Genomic DNA, 21,144 nt, shown 5'->3' with positions numbered 1-21,144 from the left:
AGTCCGGGAAAGCTCCCCCCGAGAGGCGGCCCCTCCGGCAGCAGCGAAGCCGTGCGCCGGCTGCCGGGCGGGGGAAGGCTGCGTCTCGGCGCCCGAGCCCCTGCCGCTGGGGGGGCTGGAGAGGGGCGCCCGGCCACGGGAGGCGGCGCTGGGAGGAGGCTCCTGAATAATTGACCGGCTGCCGCTTCCCCCAGCGCTGCGCGGCGCTGGCCCGGGCAGGAGAGGCTGGAGCCAGGGCTGCGCTCCGCTGGCGCGGCGCGGCGCTCGCCCAGGGCGCACCATGGCTCTGCTCGTGCGCCTCAAAGCGGCCACCGAGCTGCGGGGCAGAGGGGACCGGCTGGCCAAGGCGGCCTTCCGAGGTAGGCAGCGGGCCGGGCAGGGAGAGTTCCCCGCGGCGGTCGGGGGGGGGAGGCTGGCGCCGCTGGCCAGGACTGGTCCCCGTCCCCCCCTCCACGACCGGAGCACGCTGCAGATTCATTCCCCTTTGGCTGCCGGCTGGTGCGCCCCAGCTCTCCGCTTCCCCAGACAGACAGACAGCCCCAGGGCATCTTCGTGGGGAGAGAGCCGCCTGCCCCACCGGGTCCCTCTGCCCCGCTGGGTGCCCGGGGCCACTTGCCCGCTCGGCGGTGGCCCGGTGGCTAGCCTGCCCGGCTGGGAGTGGGGACTGGCTGCCCGCCTCTGGAAGTGCTAGAACTCCTGTCAGCCCCCTTTCCCCTCCCCCCTCTGAAATGGGGCTCCCCACGGGCGCTGACACGGGGTGGAAAGGGGGGTGAGCAGACCCAGCTGTGGGCTTTGTGTTCTAGGGACAGTGCGGAGTCACCCAGGGGTCCTGGCGTGTGAGTCTGAGCCCCCCTTTTCTCCCCCTATTCAGCGATTTTTAGAAGGTGGCAGGTCAGCCAATAAAGTTTGGCAGCTGCCGCTGTGCCCCATTGACCACTGGCCTCTTCCCAGGGAAGGGTGATATCTAATGCTCGGCCAACAGCATCTCCCTGTTCCTCGTGGGGCTAGAACAGCGTCTGTGGCAGGCACAGTGCGGGTTTCCTAGCTGGGACTGCCGCTGAGCGATCGCTTGACCTACGTCTTTATTGTCACATCTGGTCACTTTCCAGTCTGTAACCCTGAGTCTCTCAAACGTGTTGGTGCCCCCATTTAATAGTGCGAGAGGTTTCAGTAGCATTTTCCCATCGGCCAGCCCCCCCGGCATTGTACCAACTCTGGTGCGCCCAGCCGCAGAGACATAGACCCCTCTGGGGTGGGATGGCAGCCACCCCACAGAGAGCAGGTTGGACAAACTCCAGTTCCGGCAAAATAGACCTTGGGAGCTTGATGACAAAAATGGAAGTTGGTTGAAGTGGCGAACTTTGGAAAGGGCCGGCGCTGAGCTAAATCTGCCAGGATAGCTTCACGGAGTCTCAAGGTTTTAAACCGGAGAGTTTGATCACAGCATAGACTTCTCTGCCCCCAAAAAACGTTAATTGGTGAAGGTTATGAAATGAAATCAACTTAGTGTCGTGGGTCCTAGATCCTTCTGGGAACCCGACTTTAGCCAGGGCTGCTGCTCCTTTGTCCCACAAAACTGCTTTCTGCTGGCCTCGTTCTTATGAGGAATTCCATCCTGCACAAGGAGATGCACAGAACCTTTTCTGGAGGGTGCCCAGTGTGTCTAGGTGAGCGTATCACCGGCAGCACATCACTGAACAACCCTCTGCGCCTAGGAGAGGGTTAACTCGTAGCCAGCCACCTTGTGAATGCAAGTGGAATGGGATTTTGACTGCGTGATGATGGATAGCTGCTCACTGTGTGTTAACCGGAGCCTTTGTAACTCCAGCAAGTAACTGTGCAAAAGCAACATCCAGTGGTGCTTACCTATGCAGCTGGCTTAGTGGCTAGATTACAGGTCTGGGGGTCGGAAATCCTGGGGTCATTTATAAGTGCTTTTCTGTCCCAGTGCAGCGTTAGCCGTGATGGAAGGAAGCTACAGTGTCGACAGGCCATAGGCTTTTTTAGCACCGGGTCATTAACCCTGGGCTGAGCCGCTTGGAACTTCCCAGCAGCTGTCAAGCTGGGACTCAGATCTGCCTGAAGGTAGCCTTGTCTACACACACAAGTTGTACCACTGCAGCTACACCAGTCTGGTTGTAAGCGGCACAATCCCACTCATGTGGGCTCAATTATACGGATTGAAGTATAGCGATTTGGGAAGCTATAGCCGCACAGAGCACCTTTATGCTGGCATAACTGCTTCCGCAGTAGGTCTGGTACTAGCATAACCATGGTGGTAAAACCTCACACCCCAGTGGACATGCCGGTATAAAAGCGCTGGGTAGATCAGGCTTTTGACAGCGCAGTGGTAAATACGCTGCGGCTTCCCTGGTTGGCAGCTGTGGTGGAGCAGAAACACATTTCTGATTTTCCAAACGTAGACTGCTCCATCTCCAGCCCTGCGCAGACTCACTGTGTGCCACCGGGCAAATTGATGGCCCTCTCTGGGCGTCAGGTTCCCTGTCTTTAAAATGAGGATAAAGCTTACCCACCACCCAGCCAAGTGCTTTGCGACCTGTGGACCAAGGTTCCCAATATAGGTCCTGGTGTAACCCAGGGTACGTCTACACTGCTGCCAGAGGTGTAATTGCCAGCTTGGGTAGCCAGTTTTGATTGAGCTAGTGTGCTAAAAAATAACAGTGTAGTTGCAGCAGTGTGGGCTAGCCAGTCGAGACCCTCGACCGTGCCCTCGTCCTGCTGGCCTGTGCACAGCACAGTTCCTTGATCCAAATTCGCATGTGCATGTCCACCCCAGCCGGAAATGACCCCTCCAGCTGCCATGTGCTTGTACCCGTCCTGGCTAGATTGGAAGGTTTTTGACAACATGATTTCTTAATTGTAAAACAAAAAAAAAAAAAACGCCACTTTGTTGAAACAGGAACATGTAAGGGAAAGGTGGTATTTCAATGACGTTTTTGACATGAAGGTTTCTTGGGTCTAGGTTGGACTCTCTGGACAGTGAGAGGGATCCAAATCAACAAACCTGATCTTTGCCATGTGAAAAGGAAAGTTTTGAGACAGTCCTGTTTTGCAAAAACCTTCCAAAGGTTTGATTTTCATTCCAGTGCGGAATGAAAACAAATTGCAAACCTTGAAAGCTTTTGCAAAGCAGAATTGTTGTTTTCTAGCCACCTGTCACACTGGCGAATGTGCGTGCTCACCATCGCCCTCTACTGGATGAAATCTGAACTGATTAGTCGTGTGTCATAGGCTCTGTACTGCCCACCGCTATTGGAGACTCTCCTATTGTTAGTAGTAAATGTGCCTGTGCTTTTGCAGCTGGAAGATCTGATTCTAGCCCTAATGCTCTTGTGACGTTCCAGCTGACCATTGGCTCTAATATTCTGGGGTGTGTTAGCAGCAGTGTTGTATGTACGACACAGGAGGTAATTGTCCCGCTGTGGTCTGCACTGGTGAGGCCTCAGCGGGAGTACTGTACAAGTTCCAGGAGCCACACTTTAGGAAAAATGTGGGCCAATTGGAAAGAGTCCAGAGGAGAGCAACAAAAACTGATCAAAGGTTTAGAAAATCTGACCTGTGACGAAAGGTTAAAAAAAACCTGGGTCTGTTTAGTCTTAAGAAAAAAAAAACTTTAGGGGTGTGGGGGGACCTGAGAACTGTCTGCAAATGTGAAGGGCTGTTCTACAGAGGATGGGGACCAATTGTGCTCCATGTCCTCTGAAGGTAGGACAGGAAGTGATGGGCTGAATCCGCAGCCAGGGAGACTTAGGTTGGATGTTAGGCAAGATTAACTCTAAGGATAGACAAGCTCTGGAACAGACTTTATGGGGAGGGAAATACCCACCCTGAGCAGACCCTGCTATTTTCAGAGGTACTAGATGAGCATTAGCTGGAGCCAAGTGCAATGTGAGAAACCACTGCAAACGTCCCCCACACAGCTCGGTCGGTGCCCCTCAATCGTGACCCTCAGCCCCCTGCTAACCCAGCCCCTCATGGCTCTGCCAATGGCGCTCGGTTTCAACCTGCAGTCCCCCGGTTAATCCTATCCTGCTGGCTTCCTTATTCCCAACTCTGCCCATGCATCGTGTTCTTGACCTGCAGCACCCTCTGCTAGTTCAGGATTTCTCTGTTACGTTCTCTTGGCTTTCAGATTCATTTCTTCTCTTGGCTTTCTGCCTGTTAAATCCCACAGAACACATCTGCAGAGGGGGAGCACTTGTGTGTGCTGGATTAGCTGTGTGCTGGTAGGCAGTAGTTCCAGCTGGATATCATGGCGCGAGCGTCGCGGCCATACTTCCATTCTTTACCTGGTTCTGAAACGCTGGGAGCCCAGTTGTTTCCAGGCGGCCGGTTCCCATCCAGGAGATGTGCGGGATTCAGAGTGAGTTTGGCTTGCCGTGTTGCCAGGCACTGGAGTGTGATTTAATCTCCTGTTGCAAACGGACGCGTGTCGCGGGGCTGCTCTCCTGTCCGGCCAAAGAATGTGGAGCCAAAGAATGCATGCAGCACGCTGTATGCTGCGAGCAAAGGGTGTGATTCCTCTGCTCCTGTGCATGGCCTCCCAGCAGCTCTCATGGGGCGAGCATGAGTATAAAGAGCAGCGTAAGCGTAAACTGGTGGGGACATCACTGACGTGGCCAAGCCGAGCTGCCACGGCCCGGGCTACCGGGGCTACCTACGCTGCTATTTATGCTCACACAAGCTGTGCAGGAGCGAGGGCGTGTGAACATGTGCACACGGCTCGGGGACTCGCACCCCTCGCTCGCAGTGTAGACGTGGTCTTGGAGTATCTGGCCTGGTCTACGCTTACCTTCAAATTTGGCGGCCGTCACCGGGCGTTACACAAGCAACGCAGAGTAGTCTGCATCAACTCCCGTCGACTTCTTAACTCCCATTGCGCACGGCGTCTTTGCTGCGCCACTCGAGAGGGTGGTTTTAACAAGGCGACTTCCGGCTCGATCGAGCGGCTCTTCCCTGATCCGGATCGAGCGACCCCACGGGGGCGAATTTGCTGCCGTCAGTGAAGACGTAGCCTCAGTTACAGCTTAGCCAGGGCGGATGGTGTTCAAGTGACCAGGTCCAGGCAGGACTGAACCGTCCGTCAGGCCCCCGCAATCCTGAGAGCGGCTTCATTCATGCGGTTTTAAGAAATAATCAATATTGGAGTTTTTTGATTCGCCTTCTGAGTCTTTGAGTCACACGCAGGTCACACGTTTGAGCTTTACTCCAGGAGGGCTAGAAATTTACCTTGTTTTTTAACTGAAAGCTGAGGCATGTGCCACCAGGAGTCCGGGCTTTGAGAAAAACCCCAAGGATCATGAGACTTGCAATAAAATCGCAGACCGTGGACACACTGTGGCTCCGTGTGACTGCAGGACCCGCTGCTGTGACCCAGCCCAGCAATTCCCTTCTTGATGATGATGATGATACTTTACAGCACCCACCAGCCTCGATCCACGTGGCCTGACCACAATCCCACGTTCAGAAGGGTCCCATCGGATGTCGTCATGGGTCACCTTGCTGTTTGGCAAGCACGCTCAGGTGCTCTGGGGATGGAGGCTGTGTAAGCACCTAGATAGATAAACACAAAGTAGTTACACAGGATGCCGTGTTCCCCTTCGTACCCTTGCGCAGAGGGGTACAGATTGTGGGAGGTCCCCTCCCCTCAATAGATGATGTCACCAGAAACGCCACGAATGGACTCTCGTAGAATTTCCTTCCTGAGTTATTGCTGGACGGAACAGAAGAGGGACCAAAGTTATTGCTGTTCTTCACACCGATATGCAAGCTACAGAAGTTACCTTTGGATCCATGGAGCATTCTGTCTGACTAATCTATCTTCGAAATATCTAGGCATTTGTTCATCATCGTAGTGTCCAGACACCTATGATAAGTGTTAGTAATCCTTAGTAATCTTCAGGATCATAGAAGTGCTCCTATTATATCAGACCCGTGCCCACAACCATGGCTAAAATTGCTCAGGTTTTGCACAGATGCAACACTGGGGACAGATGTCAAGAACATGGCCTCAAGAAGAGGAAGCCAACGTTTTCAACCTCGAATTTCCAAAGCAACTTTTAGGGACCTAAATAAGTGGTCTGGTTTGCTGAGATGCTGAGTGAGACATCCCCAGATGATTGCAGAATCTCAGTGCCTCTGATAATTCATTTCTTTAGGTACCCAGTTTGGAAAATCTTGACCCAAAGCCTCTATACCTTCTATTAATCTCTGCCAGCTGTGGTAATACTGGGTTTTCCATTCCCTGAGCCCGCAGAGGGGAATGTCGTTATGTAACATCAAGATGGTGGTTAGGAGAAGTCAAAAAATCCAAGTTGGTGGGTGTTTTTCCAGGGGTAATTTTGTCCTTTTTGTTGAAAAAACTAAACATCAATTCTCATAAGGAAAACTTGGAAATTGTAGATGAACGCGGACACCTGCCATAAAAACTTCCATTTGGCTGACAACCCAATTTTCCATCGAAGAAGAGTTTAGATGGAGAACTTTCCACCAACTCTCGTATTTTCTGCCAAAAGACCCCCCAAAAATGTGTTGCTTTCTTCAAAATTTTCTGCAGCTTTCAATTTTTCAAAGAGGTGAAAAATTTCATTTAGGTTTGAATGGAAATTTTTCATTTTTCTTCGTGCTTCTCTCCCTCCTACCCCCTCGCCTCCCAAGGATAGAGCAGGGAGGAGAAAATGAGGGAAAAAAAACTGATCTAGGCACCACTGAAGGGGGATTAGTGCCACTCTGAGCAGACATTGGTTACATACTTCCCCTAGCTCAGGAAATGTGTCTCCAGCTAAGGAGACGTCTCAGTTGATAACCCTGCCGAGCCCCCTCCCTTGTAATTGTGATACTGCCAGACCTCAGTTGCCAGGATCAAACTTGAGACCTCTGGAGCTTAATGCAAGAGCCTTGATTACATGAGCTAAAAAACACACCTCCCTTAGCTACGGCTGTAGCCGACTCATCAGTCTCTAGCTGGTCTAAGTGCTGCTGGAGGTGGACAGGGCACCACACCAACACGCAGGCGTTACACTTCCACCATTCTCTGAAGCCGCTGGTGCTGGCAATTGGTAAACCCGGGCTGCGTTGAAGTCACCCAGCGACACAGCATGTCTGGGCTGCTGCGATCTGCTGGCAGCTCCCACCCAGTACAAGTGGCTTTGTTCTGCAGGGGTAGATGATAAAGACACTTGCATTGGCTCTGGCAGTGCAGCGAGCCCTCCCCTTTCTGTCCGACAGACGGTGCCTGCTGGACAGATACAGTCACCCGCTTGTTGCTTATTTTTATTCCAGAGACTCTAACCAAAACCAGGCCCCATCATGCTACGCACTGGACGTACTGTTGGCTTGAGAGCTTTGCTGTGTAATGCTCTACGCGGCATGGAATCATAGAAGAGGAGAGTTGGAAGGGACCTCAGGAGGTCGCCTAGTCCAGCCCCCTGCTCAAAGCAGGACCAACCCCAACTAAACCATCCCAGCCAGGGCTCCTAAAAACCTCTAAGGATGGAGATTCCCCCACCTCCCTAGGTAACCCATTCCAGTGCTTCACCACCCGCCTAGGGAAAAAGTTTTTCCTAATGTCCAACCTAGACCTCCCCCGCTGCAACTTTTTATGATGTTTCAGTATTTCTCATAGACTTTAAGGTCAGAAGGGACCATTGTGATCATCTAGTCTGACCTCCTGCGCACCGCAGGCCACAGAACCTCACCCACTCCTGTAACAGACCCTGACCTCTGGCTGAGTTACTGACATCCTCCAGTCATGGTCTGAAGACGTCAAGTGACAGATAATCCACCATTTACACTGCTTTAAACCTGCACATGACCTGGGCCCCCTGCTGCAGAGGAAGGCGAAAACCCCTCAGGCCCAGGGTCTCGGCCAATCTGACCTGGGGGGAAATTCCTTCCCGACCCCAAATATGGTGATCAGTTAGACCCTGAGCCCGTGGGCAAGACCCGCCAGGCAGACATCTACCTCTGGACCCCCTTGTTATCCGTCTTTTTACGAGTTCCGCTTAGCTCTTGGCTTCAGTGTTGTCTAGTGGCAATGAGTTACGCCGGCTAATTGTGCAGTGCGTGGAAAACGTATTTTCTCCCACCAGCTTTGAATTTGCCAGCGTTCTGTTTCATCAGACGTCCCCTGGCTCTTCTGTTATGAGACATGAGCGCTGCCAGGATCCACACACCGACGCTTCGGGGCTGAATTCTGCCTTGGGATGGTAATTTCAGCCTATGGCTTCGATGGGGGTGCGCGAGGAGCGTTTACCATTGACACTGGTCTATCAAGGTGCTTATCTGGCTCCCCTTACGCTAGTACCTGAGCACCTCACAGCCTTTCATGTATCAATCCACCCACCACCCCTGTAAGGCCCCGAAGTTCTAGGGTTCCCATTCGGCTGATGAGAAACCGAGGCACAAAAACCAAGTGTCTTGACCACAGGAGTCTGTAGTAGGGCAGGGGAATGGAACCGGGGTGTCCCACGTCTCTGGCTGGCTGGCCCGCCCTCCTCTAGGGGTTACGTGACACTCTCAGCTGGATGGAGCTGGAAGCTGTTGACTGAACTTGTTTCGTGCCGGCCTTTCATTTCTCCGTCACTCAGGGGGAAATTGAGAGAGCCCCACCCGGGCCTGTCTTTCCCCTCCTGTGCCATCCTTCCTCTCTCTCTCTCCTGCCGGTCACTGCTTTGCTTCTCCCTAAGTGTGCTCTGTTTCAGCCCCTTCCCTTCACAGCTCCTCCAGACTGACTTTTCTCCACCTGAGTGTCACAGGCACCCACGCAGGCAGGTGGTCGGTGCTGCGCGGTGCCGTACCGAGGGTGTCCGGCGCCCGAGGGCCAAGCCTATGTTTGTGCTCCCCCACGCAGGGCAGGAGGGGTCCCAGCGCTGCCCCCCAGCTGCCCTCAGGAGAGTGGGGGGATCTGTACCTGTGGGGGGTGGCGGCGGTGAGACTTGGAGGGGGCAAAAATGCAGGCTTGGCTTCCCCCCCACACACTTACCCACCGCACGGCGCCCTCCTCTCTTGCAGCAACCCGGTGCCGGCTCGGACAGGGCAACCTCACCCCCTTCCCCGACCTGGGGGGGAAACTGGGCTGGCCTTTCATCAGGCGCGGGGCGCGCAGAGCCCTTAGAGCCTCCTGCATGTCATGAAAGGCAGGCCTGGCACCCCCCCAGCTGTAGGCCAGCGCCCAGGGGCCTGGCCCCTCCCTGTCTCCTCCCCACCTCGGCACGTCACTGGTGCTGCGCCCAGGAGAGTTAGGAACTAGCTGTGGCCAGGGCAGCCTCCCCTGGGTCTCTCTGCTTCCCCCTCCTCAGCTGTTGGCTGGGGGCTTTCAATGAGATCTCCGCAGGGGCAGCGAAAGGGAGCGTTTCCCGCTGCCCAGAAATGCAGGAGAACCACGTCAGTCCTGCTCCCTTTTGTAGCCAGGAAACGACCTGGGAGCCAGAGCCTGTTTCCCTAGCCCTGGGCTAATAGACCCTCAAACACACAGCTAGAAACACAGAGCGATGTCCCTGTTTGATTCCCCCAGCGCCGAGAGGCTGCAGCTGAGTGCAGGGCCTCGCTAGGCACTGTACGGACACAGACAAAGAGAAAGTCCCTTCCACGAAGAGCAAGACAGCCCCGGATGGGAGGGGAGACAGGCATTGAGAGGGGAAGTGACTTGCCAAGGGGCATAAAGCAGGTCAGTGGCAGAGATGGGACTAGAACCAGATCCCCCTCCTGACCCACAGGGCCATGCTTTTGCTTCTTAGTGTGCAAAAATCCCTCTGATTAGCGTGCATTCCTCCTGGCACTAGATGCTAAATGTTCCCCCGTCTCAAGACTGCCACTTTGTAGAGGGGCAAATGTCACTCGGAACAGCTCATTGCCCAGAAGGTCTCTCCTAGCTCTAATTTTTCTGAGCCTCCAAGTTGCGTTTCAGTGGATGATCCTTCCTCTGCAACCCTCTCACAGGGTGGCTGGTCCCAGGAACTCCCATGATGCACCACCTCCCCACTCTGAGAGGAGACCATGGTGCATCATGGGAGATGTAGTCCAGCCAGAGAGCCCAGCCTCTAGAGGAGAATGGAAGCATGAGGCATCTGAACTACAACTCCCATGAGACACCACAGCATTTCCAAGTTCCTTTGCACCACACCTAGCACAATGGGGCCCTGATCCATTGTTTGGGCTCCTAGATATTACTGCAAGACACCTAATAAAGAGCCATCAAGATCCCACCACTCGTGGCCATAGTAGATCCCACGGCACTTTCCCAGGACCAGGCACGTGACTCAGGGTCTTGAAATAATTCCATTCTGCCACTCTCACCTGCCCCTGGTAGTTTCAATACCCACCGCATTGTGTCCTGAATGGTGTGCAGACCATTGCGGTGAGCTGTTTGAAGGCAGCTCCCTTCCACTCCAGAAGTGGCTGCATTTCAGTGGTGGGTTAAGCAGTGATCCCTGAACACAGCTCACAGATGGTTATAATTTTCCTGTGTGCTTTAGGTTTGGCACAATAAGTGCTTTGGAAATGCCGGTCGTTGTTATTACTTCTCTATCATTATTACAGCCCATTGAATAGTGCAGGTGTGGGTCGATTTGTTTAGCTTCTCCTGCTGGGCGCTGGCATACCCCTTCCCCACCTCTCCCACCCCCACACCTCTCTAGGAATGCCACCTGTAGATGTGGAGCAGAGCTTTGCAGGGCGTGTGCTCCTTCGGTTGCTGGATTCTATGGTTGCAAGAAAGAAGTCAAGTCAGAAGTCAGACCAGGAGGTGAGAGGTTTAAATGTGCATTTGAGCAGGAGGCACCACTCTGAATTACTGCTTGATTTTGGTTCAAGAAGGTGATAAAAAAAAAAATCACAGATTTGTAGAATCCTCCGCAAAGGAGCTGGATGGTGAGAATTGTTAAACAGGAGAGGGATGAAATTAGCAAAAAGCAAGTGTAGAATGAATAGTCTTCATCCAGGGATCTCTGCGCACTCATACGCATTTGTTTGTTCTCAGACTCTCTGCGAGGCAGATCTGGTATCCTCTGTACAGCTCATAGTAACTGTTGTACGCATGGGGAAACCGAGTCACCGAGACATGACTTGTCTCAGGTCACCCAGCAAATCAGCAGCAGGAGATAGTTACAGTTGTCAGATTTTTCCCACGTTCTAACCATGACCTTGGTTCTCACCCTGCCACATCTGGAAACACCCCTCCTAGCGAGGTCTGCCAGATTGTATAGAGTCTCTCTGCCAGAGGATAGTGGAATAGGAAGTCCCACTATTTGAGACTTTCGAATTTAGCCCGAGGACAGTTCTGGAGGACACGTTGTAGGGGCCAGCCCTGACCTGGGGACCTGTGAGATCTTTTCCTTCGATGAGTCTGAGATTCCAAGGAGGTTTTCTGCTACTGGTGCGGGTGGGTCTCCGTCTCCTCCTTGCTGTCTCTGGGACGTTCCCGGAGAGTCTGCGTATGTGCAACACAGCTGACAATTTATTACATCCCTGTCCCTGTCTTCCAGATGGAGAAATTGAAGGAAAGCCGAGAGCCCTGGCCCGCGCAGCCAGGAAAGTGGGTGGGCATCATGTGCCCGATGTATGACCCGGTGAAGAATAGTGGGGTTGCTAAGGCGTAGGGGTCTGAATGTATCAAGTCTTGGTGCAGCGCCGGTGCAAACTAGCTGTCCTCAGAAGCCTGAGCAGACTTGGGCTGAGCTGAGTGATGGTTGCTGGCTGTGTGGTAGCCGGGTGGCTCCCAAGATATGAGAGATGAGGTGGGCGGGGTGATACCTGTTAGTGGACCACCAGCTGTTGATGGAAGGTTCAAGTTTTCAAGTTCCACAGAGCAACTCTGCAGGTCTGGGAAAGACTTTCCGAGTGTCACAGCCAAGCACAAGGCGGGGCAGATTAACACACGTTGCAAGAAACCAGTCAAAATGAAGCGGGCCAGTAACCCCTTTGCAGGCATGGCCCAAAGGAAGGCGAGTGGGTTGCAGAGAGTTGTAATAAGCCATAAAGCCAGAATCTCTACTTGGTCCCTGAGTTTTGGTGTCTAGCAGAGCGAGTGATAAATTTGAGCTCCCGGAGTTGTCTTTTGAAGGTGCTGTGCAGGTGTCCTTCGAGGGCTCTGGAGTGCTCGCTCTGGGAAAAGTGTCCACCCACCGGGTGACAGGGTGGTTTTGTTTTTTCTCATTTTCCTGGGTGAGTTCGTTCGCCAGCGTAGTGATTATTGGTTTCAACCACAGAGTTGGTGGGGCATTGGGTGCACGGGATGAATGAGGTGCACCGTATGTTGTGATAGGCATGTGTGGGCCCCTGGATCTTGACAGGTGTGTTGTGCGGGGTGCTGATCATTGTCACAGCAGAGATACGTCTGCAGGTTGGCATCTGTTCTGGCAGGGTCTGGGGCAGCTTCAAGTCAGTGCGTCCTGCTCTGGGGGGAGCTTGCTTTGGATGAAGAGGGTGGTTTGGAGGCCAGAAAAGGGCCCTTCTCACATCAGGAATAGGATCCTGTGTGCTGGATGACGTCCAGACACAGAGGCAGAGGTGCTTGCTGTCCAGAAGAGCATTAATACTGAAAGCCCAGGGGTTGCACTCCCAGTGACGGTCGCTGGTGTCTGTGTGTACAGGCCCTTTACCCTCCTGCAACACAGGCTCCTGTTTGGTTAGAAAAGATGCTATTTATTAAGTTTCCCTTGAGTAAACAATGGCTTAGTGGAGGAAACAATTCGTGAAACAAAAACTTAAATAAAATTCTCCGGTTTTGTGCAAGCCCAAAGCGCCGCCAGATCTTCCCTGAGAAAGAGAACCCAGGAATCCAGAATCTCAGACCAGGGCTATAACCACCAGAGAACGTTGCCCCCTTTGCTAAATGTTAGACCCTTGCTCAAATCGGAGAGAGATCAGGAAAGGCCAGGTAATGAGGGCAGAGCATCCCATGTTGGAACCTGGCTCGTCATTTTAAGAGCTCAGTATTTAGCCCAGGGAAGCACATTACCTCTCTCCATGCCGAAGGGTTACACCGGCAAAGGTCTGAGCATGGTACTGCAGATGCTCAGATGTCCTTGGAGTTTTGGACCCCAGCCAAGCACACGTGTGGTTCTGCCCTGCTGGAAACATACAACACATTATGTATGTATGTATGTATGATGAATATGTATCGACACATTATCGTATGTACAATGTATGAGTGTTTACTCAGGTATTTAATACCCTGGGAAGCATCATTGCCTTTCAGACAGAGAGAGGCTAGTTTGAGCCGCTGGTGTTTTTTCCTTTACTGCAAAAAAAACATCATAAATTCCCATTGCCCATCCGAGCGGTTATCCAGCATGACAGCACCTCTGTCTGCATCCTCCCACACAGGATGTCCCAGCACCCAGCTGGCGATTTGCTTTCAGATCTGTCACTATTGCCGCTGACACCGAGAAGCTAAGCCTCCGAAATTCTCTGGCTTTATTTCGAATGAGTGAATGAAATTCACGAGACCGGATGATCAAACAGCTGTAGCGAGAGCAGCCCAGCCAGTTTCCCAGGGGAGAGGGAGGGAATTGCCTTCTCCCTGTTGAAAGGTTTACTGCGTGCTCTCTGTGGACGTAATGATGTGGAATTTTAATGAATTGCTCACTGGAACTACCACCTGTTTTGATAGTCGTGAGGAGGAAGAGAGACATGGGGAGACATGGGCCCGAGCTGTGTTTTGGTGCTGAGTTGTAAGAGCTGCACGGACTATTGTTCCCTGGGACAGCCTAAGCCTGGAAAAACTGGCCGGTCTCAGGGTGTGTGACAAACTCAGAGTGGATTTGTTGAATGATTCCCTAAGGATCATGAGCACCTAGACGAGAGATGGTCCCAACTCAAGCCCCTGGAGCCAAATTTCCCTGAGCTGGGAGGTTGGAAATCCGAACCCAGACTCTCCAGCGTTTGAGATGCCCAGATTGCACGCCCTGTGGCAATAAATCATAGCGGTAAAATTGAACTGCAAACTCTCTGGTTTGACTCTAGATCCAAAGTCTGGGTCTGTCATCCCTCGTGGTAAAGAAGAGATGGGACTTGTACGTGTGCCCACACCACATACACTCTCTCACACACCCTGCATGCTCAGGGCACACCCCTGCACACACCCTGCACACTCAGGGCACACCTACCTGCACACACCCTGCACGCTCAGGGCACACCTACCTGCACACACCCTGCACGCTCAGGGCACACCTACCTGCACACACCCTGCATGCTCAGGGCACACCCAGTGTGCATACACCCTGCACACCAAGTTCACAAATACCCTGCATACCTAGGCACACCTACCCCCACACAGCCTGAACGCCCAGGGCACACCTACTTCCACAGAGAGAACGTACACCCAGGCGCTCACATACACGTCCACAGATGTTCCGTCCTCTCCACAGTCAGAGTACGCACGTACCACTGCAAACTCGCACACGTCACATCCATGCACACTCTCACACCTACGTCCCCTTCGCACTCCCACAGCTCGGTCAGGGACAGCTCCACCCATGCCCTCTCCTCCCGCTACCAATCCCTTCCTCTCAGTCCCCGCTTGCTCCGAAGTAACAAAGCTCTTTTCCTCTCTGCTTTGTGCAGGACTCTCCTTCTACACCCGCGTACTTGAAAACTGCGAGGATGAGGCCAGGTTTGATGAGGTAAGAGACGATCTGTTCTTCAGGCCAGTTGCCTTCTCATGGTTCGGTTTGCAGGGGCGGGTGGATTTTTTTAAATAATTCTCTTCCTGCTCAAATACTACTACCCTCTTACATGTATTTTCCCCACTTCTTATAATGCATTAAGAACAAATATTCAGCCCTAAAGCTGTCCCCAGGGTATCGAGTTCATCCCTCTGCAGACACAGAGCTCTTTTTTGCTGCCCCGCCCTCGTGCTCCTGTGCAGAGGTTCAGAGCTGTCTTTGCTGACCGACTCTGACGTCAGAACAGGCGGGTCCTATGAGCTCCATCCCAAGAGTGTAAGTGGGTTTGATTTGCGTCTCGGAGGGGCCCTACAGAGGAAGCCAAACTAGGAACAGCTGATGGGTTTAAATTGACTTAAGTTCATTGGTTGCAGCCAGTTGTTCCTTTTCCCCAAGGTTTCTCTCCTAAAAGGTAGCGTAGGCGGTCCATAATTCAGCAGGCTGGGAGGTTTCTGAGATAGCGGCTGCATTGCATTTGGTATGCTGACGACTCCTGGAACTTCCTTATATTTACACAGTGTTACAGCCAGGTGGTTCCCAGGACATTAGAGAGACAAGGTGGGTGAGGTAATGTCTGTTATCGGACCGACTTCTGTGGGTAAAAGAGAGACGCTTCTGAGCCTACACAAGGAGAGCTGGGTGTAGCTCGAAAGCTTCTCTCTGTCACCAACTGAAGTTGGTCCGGTGCGACACACACATTGCTCCAATGGAAATGGAACCCAAAGAGGTATCTCATGCGCCCGTCTGGCCAGCGCTGGTGTGTTGGGGGAAATGATTCTTTAAAGAAAACTGTCTGCACTGAAATGGCATGAACAATATTATCACCAGTGCTGGATTTTGCTCACTTCTCTGGATATGCTGTTTGCCTTTCCTAGACTTTAAATGCAGAAAAAAGGCAGAAAATTCAAAATGTAAGATTCTCATAGCAAATGCTTCAGGCCCCGCCTTGCTCCTATCCATCACGACAGGGCCTGTTTTCATGTGTTCACACAGCCCCCGTCAGTGTTATAATAAAGTGTTTAATTCATTGGGCCTGAACGTCCAGATTTATTGACCTCAGACCCTCAACTCGGCACTTGGAAAGGATGTGAAAGAGCAACTGGATTTCAGCGGGTTTGTGGTTTTGAAATGTAGCGTTCTCTTAAACCACTGACAGAAACCTGAGGAGCACAATGAAATAAGATCACACACAAGCATGGGCTAATGGTAACACCAATATGTCGCACTGAAAAAGAAAATGTGTATTAAAAAGAGAAGAGCAGGTGTTTCCTTTGATTTTTTACTGTATCGCTTCCAGAAGATAAACTGTACAAGTGGGTTGGGAGAGACCTCTTGAAACCTTCTCCTTTTTAAAGCTTTTCAGTTCGTCTGCAAAGATCTGGTTTTCATAGGAACCCTAGAAGATGAGGGTTGGAAGGGACCTCAGGAGGTATCTAGTCCCACCCCCTGCTCAAAGCAGGACAAGCCCACGTTATAACGCCACAACGTGTGTCATGGCCCCGTCTAGCAGTTAGTGCATTGGTTGATGGGCCGTCCAACTCTTGACAGATGAAAGGAGACGTGATAAAGCCTGTCTGTTGGTGGCACTTGGCAGCGGTGTGGGAGACGAGCCCCGCGCGCGAGCGGCCGACCTTCCCGCAGTGGTTACTGGTCCACTTGTCAGACTCTCTGATGTCTTCCCGCGGTGACGGCACCAGCTTTGACCCGGCTTCTCCAGACTGACTGGCTGTGGGCAGGATTTTCCCAGTTGTCAGAGGCAATGCAGAATTTCTGGCTTAACCACATACAAGATAATGGCCTACTACTGTTACCAGCTAATGGTCTTAATCCTTTGGCTCAAGCTCTGATGGGGCTGGAATTCAAATCCTCTGATGATCTACGCCCTGCAGTGGCGGGGTGACAGGCACACTGAGTTATTTTCTTTGACTGTAAGCGTGTGCAGACGGTGTCTGGGTGGAAGGCACCGATGGGACGCTAGTGGAAAGAAGTAAGTTTGGAGGAGGAAGGATAGGAGGGAACGAAACAACCCTCCTCAATAGAAGTCAGAGGAGGAGTTGTCAGAGGTCAAATGTAATGCCCCAAAAAGGGAGTTAGCCGGGACACCACCTCAACTCCCGGGTGAAGCATCATGGGATCTTGAATGAAGACATGATTTTAGGACCATCTTGGACTCAACCCGTCAAAGATGCCTCCTGCCTCACAGCGCCCCGTAACCCCACCCTGGGGCGTTGACTCATTGACTCGGGGGATCGCCACCTAGAGCGGCTCCAACGCCCCTTGCAGCAGCGCCACAGGCGCTCCTGGGAGGTCGCCCATCCGAGGGCTGACCCGTTGGCTCAGGTCACATTCCGAGGGGAGCAGATTGCGGAGACCCTCACTCAGGAAAAGCAGAGAATGGACCAACCAAGTGTCACTCGGAGCCTTGTCTACACACACAGTTTGCATCGATTTAACCAAAATCAGTGCAAACCTCGGTGTGGATGCTCCCCTACGGTGCCAGACTGGTTATACCTGTTTAGCTTGTGCCTGTGCATTTATCAACGCCAGCTCTACCGCTATACACTGGGTTCAAATCGGTTTGGGGGTCTGCACCTACAACTCTGCATCCATTGAACTAAAGGGGTTTAAAATCACACCTGTAATTAAATTGGAGCAATTCTGCTCACAGACCAGGCCTTGGACTTGGCTTATCTGATAGGATGATGCTCGGTGCAAGTGAAATCCAGATGGAGACATAGAAAATGCTTCCAGGAGGAAGCCTGGCTGGGACCAACCCCTGGCTGGGGGACCGTGTGAATAGCACTAGCTGTGACTTAGCTCTGCCCTGCCTCCCGTCTCCAAGTGAGCGCTCTCGCTGAGCCGTTCCTCTCCCGCGTTATGTATTCAGATCCGTCCGTCCCGGCCTGGGGATTGAGCATCTGTGCAAAAGCCGCAGGGTCTTTTAAAAAGAAAGAGCAGGGCTTTGGAGCATTTCGCACACGCACAAAAAAAGCCTGAAGCATAATGCTCCAGCTCCACACACACCCACTCACCAGCTACGGTGCATGGGCGATGCTCTAGCACCTTGGTGCCTGCAGGATCGGAGGCGGAGGGGTTTATGGCAGCCCGTGGGCATGTGTATATTCTCTGGAGCTACTCACCCAGGGACAAGCTCTGTGCCGCTTGGCAGCGGACTAGGAAAGTCGTGTTTTTTTCGCCAGGGATCAGCAGGGGGACTTCTCTAGAGATCAGGGTGGGCTCCAAGCTTTGGTGACCAGAGGGGCCGTGTCCTGCTGCTAGTCCTTTCTGAGCACCATCTCCTGCAGATGGAGGTCTCAGAGCACAGCTGGCCAGCCCTCTGCCCTATTTGATCTGCCTGGCCCTGGCAGAGGGAGGATGTTACAGCGTGGAGGATGGACGTGCTTGTGGAAGAGTCTGTCTGTCCATATGCATGCAGGCGTGCGTTCTCGGGAGCTGGGATCGCACGTCAGGAGATTCAGGTGGTCCGATCGGCCATCTGGTGCCCTTCTGCACCGGGGTGAATTTCGCCCTTCCAAGCTGGGTTCGGTGCGATGAACAGACCTGAATAAATCTATCTTCCTACGGGTCAGGTAGCAAAAATCTCCGGCTCCCTCCCTCAGCTCCATGGCGTCTGATTGCCCCCTCCACTCTGTTACCCCAGTGTTTTAGCTCAGCCCAGCTTTTAACGTCTCTCTCGTCCTGGGAAAACTATTCCGCAGCCTGGCAGATCCCAGCAGGAGGAAGCTGTACTCAGTATTCATCCATTTGCTCGTTATGGCCTTGTCTGTAAAATGCTGAGGGTGCTGGCTGCAGTCCAGCACAGCATGCGTCTCATGTGCTTAGAAGTTAAGCACCTGCTAGTCCCTTTGGCTTACTAAACTAAGCATGTGCTTAAGTGCTTTGCTGGACCAGGGTTGGCTCTGCAAGATTGTCCCACCGGTCTAGTTCTAAGCCCTTGGATCACACAAACCTCCTCCCTCCGTGATGTTTACACCTTCCAAGTTTATCCTCTCCCCCCTACTGTAGCTGTCACTCAGCCAAGATAGACATATTCAGCTGCTCATCCGTTAATCCCTCCAGCCCCAGGACTGTTGTTACACAGCAACATCTGTGTGGTCCAGGTTTGAGATCCCAGAGCTCTCTGATTCACCCGCGGGTACTAGGTGTAAATAACCAGGGGGCTGGTTTGCAGTGGGTTGGGTCAGCCTCTTTTCTGGGTTTGCCTCACAAACTCACAACTTTGAAAGAAGCCAAAAAAGCTCCACTGAGCTGCGGAAGTGCCAGGAGATGGCACCATGGGACAGGGTAAAAATGCCTCCTTGGGAGAGGCTGACTTTTCTGGACATCTAGGGTTCAGATAGAAAAACGCTGATCTGAGTCACAGAATCAGACTGCTCCTTTCTCTGGTGAGGTTAACCATGCACCAGCCCAGGTGAGAAATTTTATAAAGAGAAGCTAAATCAAGGTCTCCTTAATGGGCCGTTCCTGCAAGAACCGTCGCTCAGTGTTGAGAGGCTGGTTGACTTTAAGCCCAGGGCCAGGAGTCAGGGAAACCTGGAGTCTAGCATCAGCTCACTCTGCCTCTGCCCTGAATCAGGAAAAGTTTCTCTGTGCCTTTTTCCCCATCCATGAAATGGGGATAATCATATTTACTTGTAGAGCTGATCAAAAATCAGAATGACCTTCCCACAGGAAATTCTAGTAGGTTGACGTTTGGTTCTGTCCCGAATTGCTTCTCTGCACAGAATGAAAAATTTTGATTTGTTTCAATGAAGTGACTGGTTTCGTCTCAGTTCAGCGTCAAACAGGGTCTTCCTGAACCATCACATGGCCTCAGGGGGGCTGTAGTTCAGGTATCTCCTGCCCTCCTTCCATCCCAAACAGCTGGACTACATCTCCCATGATGCATTGTAGCCTCCGCAGTGCATCATGGAGATGTAGCCCAGTCAAGAAACCCAGGCCATCAGAGAGAACAGGGACAGGAGATGCCTGAACTAAAATTCCCACGAGGCACCATAGCAGCTCAGACACCGATTAAGGTTGAGCTGACCTGATACAAAACAAAATATATAATATCAGTTTTTCCCCCAACAGAAAAATTTCAGCAAAATTGTCATTTTTTTTCTGTGGAAAATTTCAATTTGGGGGATGTCATCGTTTGTGTCACAAGCCATTTTGGCAGTGGAGTCTCAGCTTTACTTATCTGTGGTCTGGTGGACCTGAGCAGGGACTCTGGAGACCATGGGCAAATCACGTAAACCTTTCTGTGGCCTCAACTTCCACCGCTGCAGAAACGGGGGTTGATGGTCCCATCTCTTCTTTGTAACGCGCTTGGAGATCTGTGGCTGGAAAGTGCTGTAGAAACAAAGTGTTTATGATTATCCCTACCACATGGAGAGGATTCATGAATGCCCAGCATTTTGCACCTGTAAAGCACTGACGTGCTACTCATGCTCCATCTGTTTATTGTAGGTAAAATTACATGGCCACCGTTACTTTAATTTTGGAACATGTCACAATCTTGAATGTATTTATGCTCACAACACCCCTCTGAGCTTGGGAAGTGCTCTGATTCCTTTGTGCAGGTGGGGAAACTGAGGCACGGAGCGACTAAGGGTGTTTCTACACTTGGAGCTAGGGGTGTCATCAGGCTCGTGTGCTAAAAACGGTAGTGTAGCCCCGGCAGCATGGACAGCAGCGAGCGGGGCTAGCCGGCCCAAGCACAAACCAGCTCAGACCCTACAGGTAGAGTAGGTCTGTCTCCTCGAGCTGGGAATCTCCCCCTGCCAGCTCCAACGGCGGACATAGCCTGTGTGACTTGTCCAAATTCACCTGGGAAACCCGTGGTAGAGCAAAGAATTGAACCCGGATCTCACAAGCCTGTTTGACTTCTGACCTCAGTGCAGTGGGGGGGGGGGGTGTTTAATCCTGGTCTGAGTGAGTCAAGATCTGCACTGGACTCGTCAAAGCTAATTAGCTAATGAGAGTGCCCATGAGAAGCAGGCATCAGATCCAGGCGAATGAATGTCATTCCTAGCTGGCTAATTTCATTGGCAGTAATTATCCTGCTTTGTGTCTCACATCAAAGAAGGGGCAGAGGAGAAAATGCTCTCCTTCGCTGTTCACACGTCTCATTAGCGCTGCGACGTTCAGCGTGGATCGGGAGGGGTCAGCTATTCCTGGGAGGTAGGAATCGAATTCGTACCGCCAGGGAAGCCGAAGGAAACGTGCCATTTGCAACCGTCAACGTGGAGCAGTTGGGTCTCGCAATCCGAGCTGGCACACGCTGCAGCCTGCAATGCAGGGGAGGAGAACGTTGTATAAGATTTGTAGCAGGGACGGTTTATGTAACAGCTCAGATACCAGCAAGGGACCACTGACCGGGAGCACTCAAAGCATGATTCCTGGTCCAGCCAGTGCCTTCCCTTCCTGGCGCTCAGAACCACACGCTCCCCAG

General features: G+C 52.4%; 1 protein-coding gene across 2 annotated transcripts in view; it reads left to right on the top strand.

The window, feature by feature from the left end:
• The first annotated feature begins 230 nt into the window (after positions 1-230).
• The window catches only part of OTOF (otoferlin), a 164,264-nt gene continuing 143,350 nt past the window's right edge, over positions 231-21,144 (top strand). For both annotated transcript variants that reach the window (XM_067558464.1, XM_067558463.1), the window contains exons 1-2: positions 231-359; positions 14,587-14,645. In XM_067558464.1, coding sequence (XP_067414565.1) covers positions 281-359; positions 14,587-14,645 — 138 coding nt within the window. In that variant the 5' untranslated portion in view covers positions 231-280. The remainder of the gene's footprint in view (positions 360-14,586; positions 14,646-21,144) is intronic.

Source organism: Emydura macquarii, unplaced genomic scaffold (genome assembly GCF_026122565.2).
Source record: "Emydura macquarii macquarii isolate MOO-44397 ecotype Brisbane River unplaced genomic scaffold, CSIRO-AGI_Emac_v2 contig_2076, whole genome shotgun sequence".
NCBI classification, from domain to species: Eukaryota; Metazoa; Chordata; order Testudines; family Chelidae; genus Emydura; species Emydura macquarii.
This window is presented reverse-complemented; position numbering and strand designations above follow the sequence as displayed.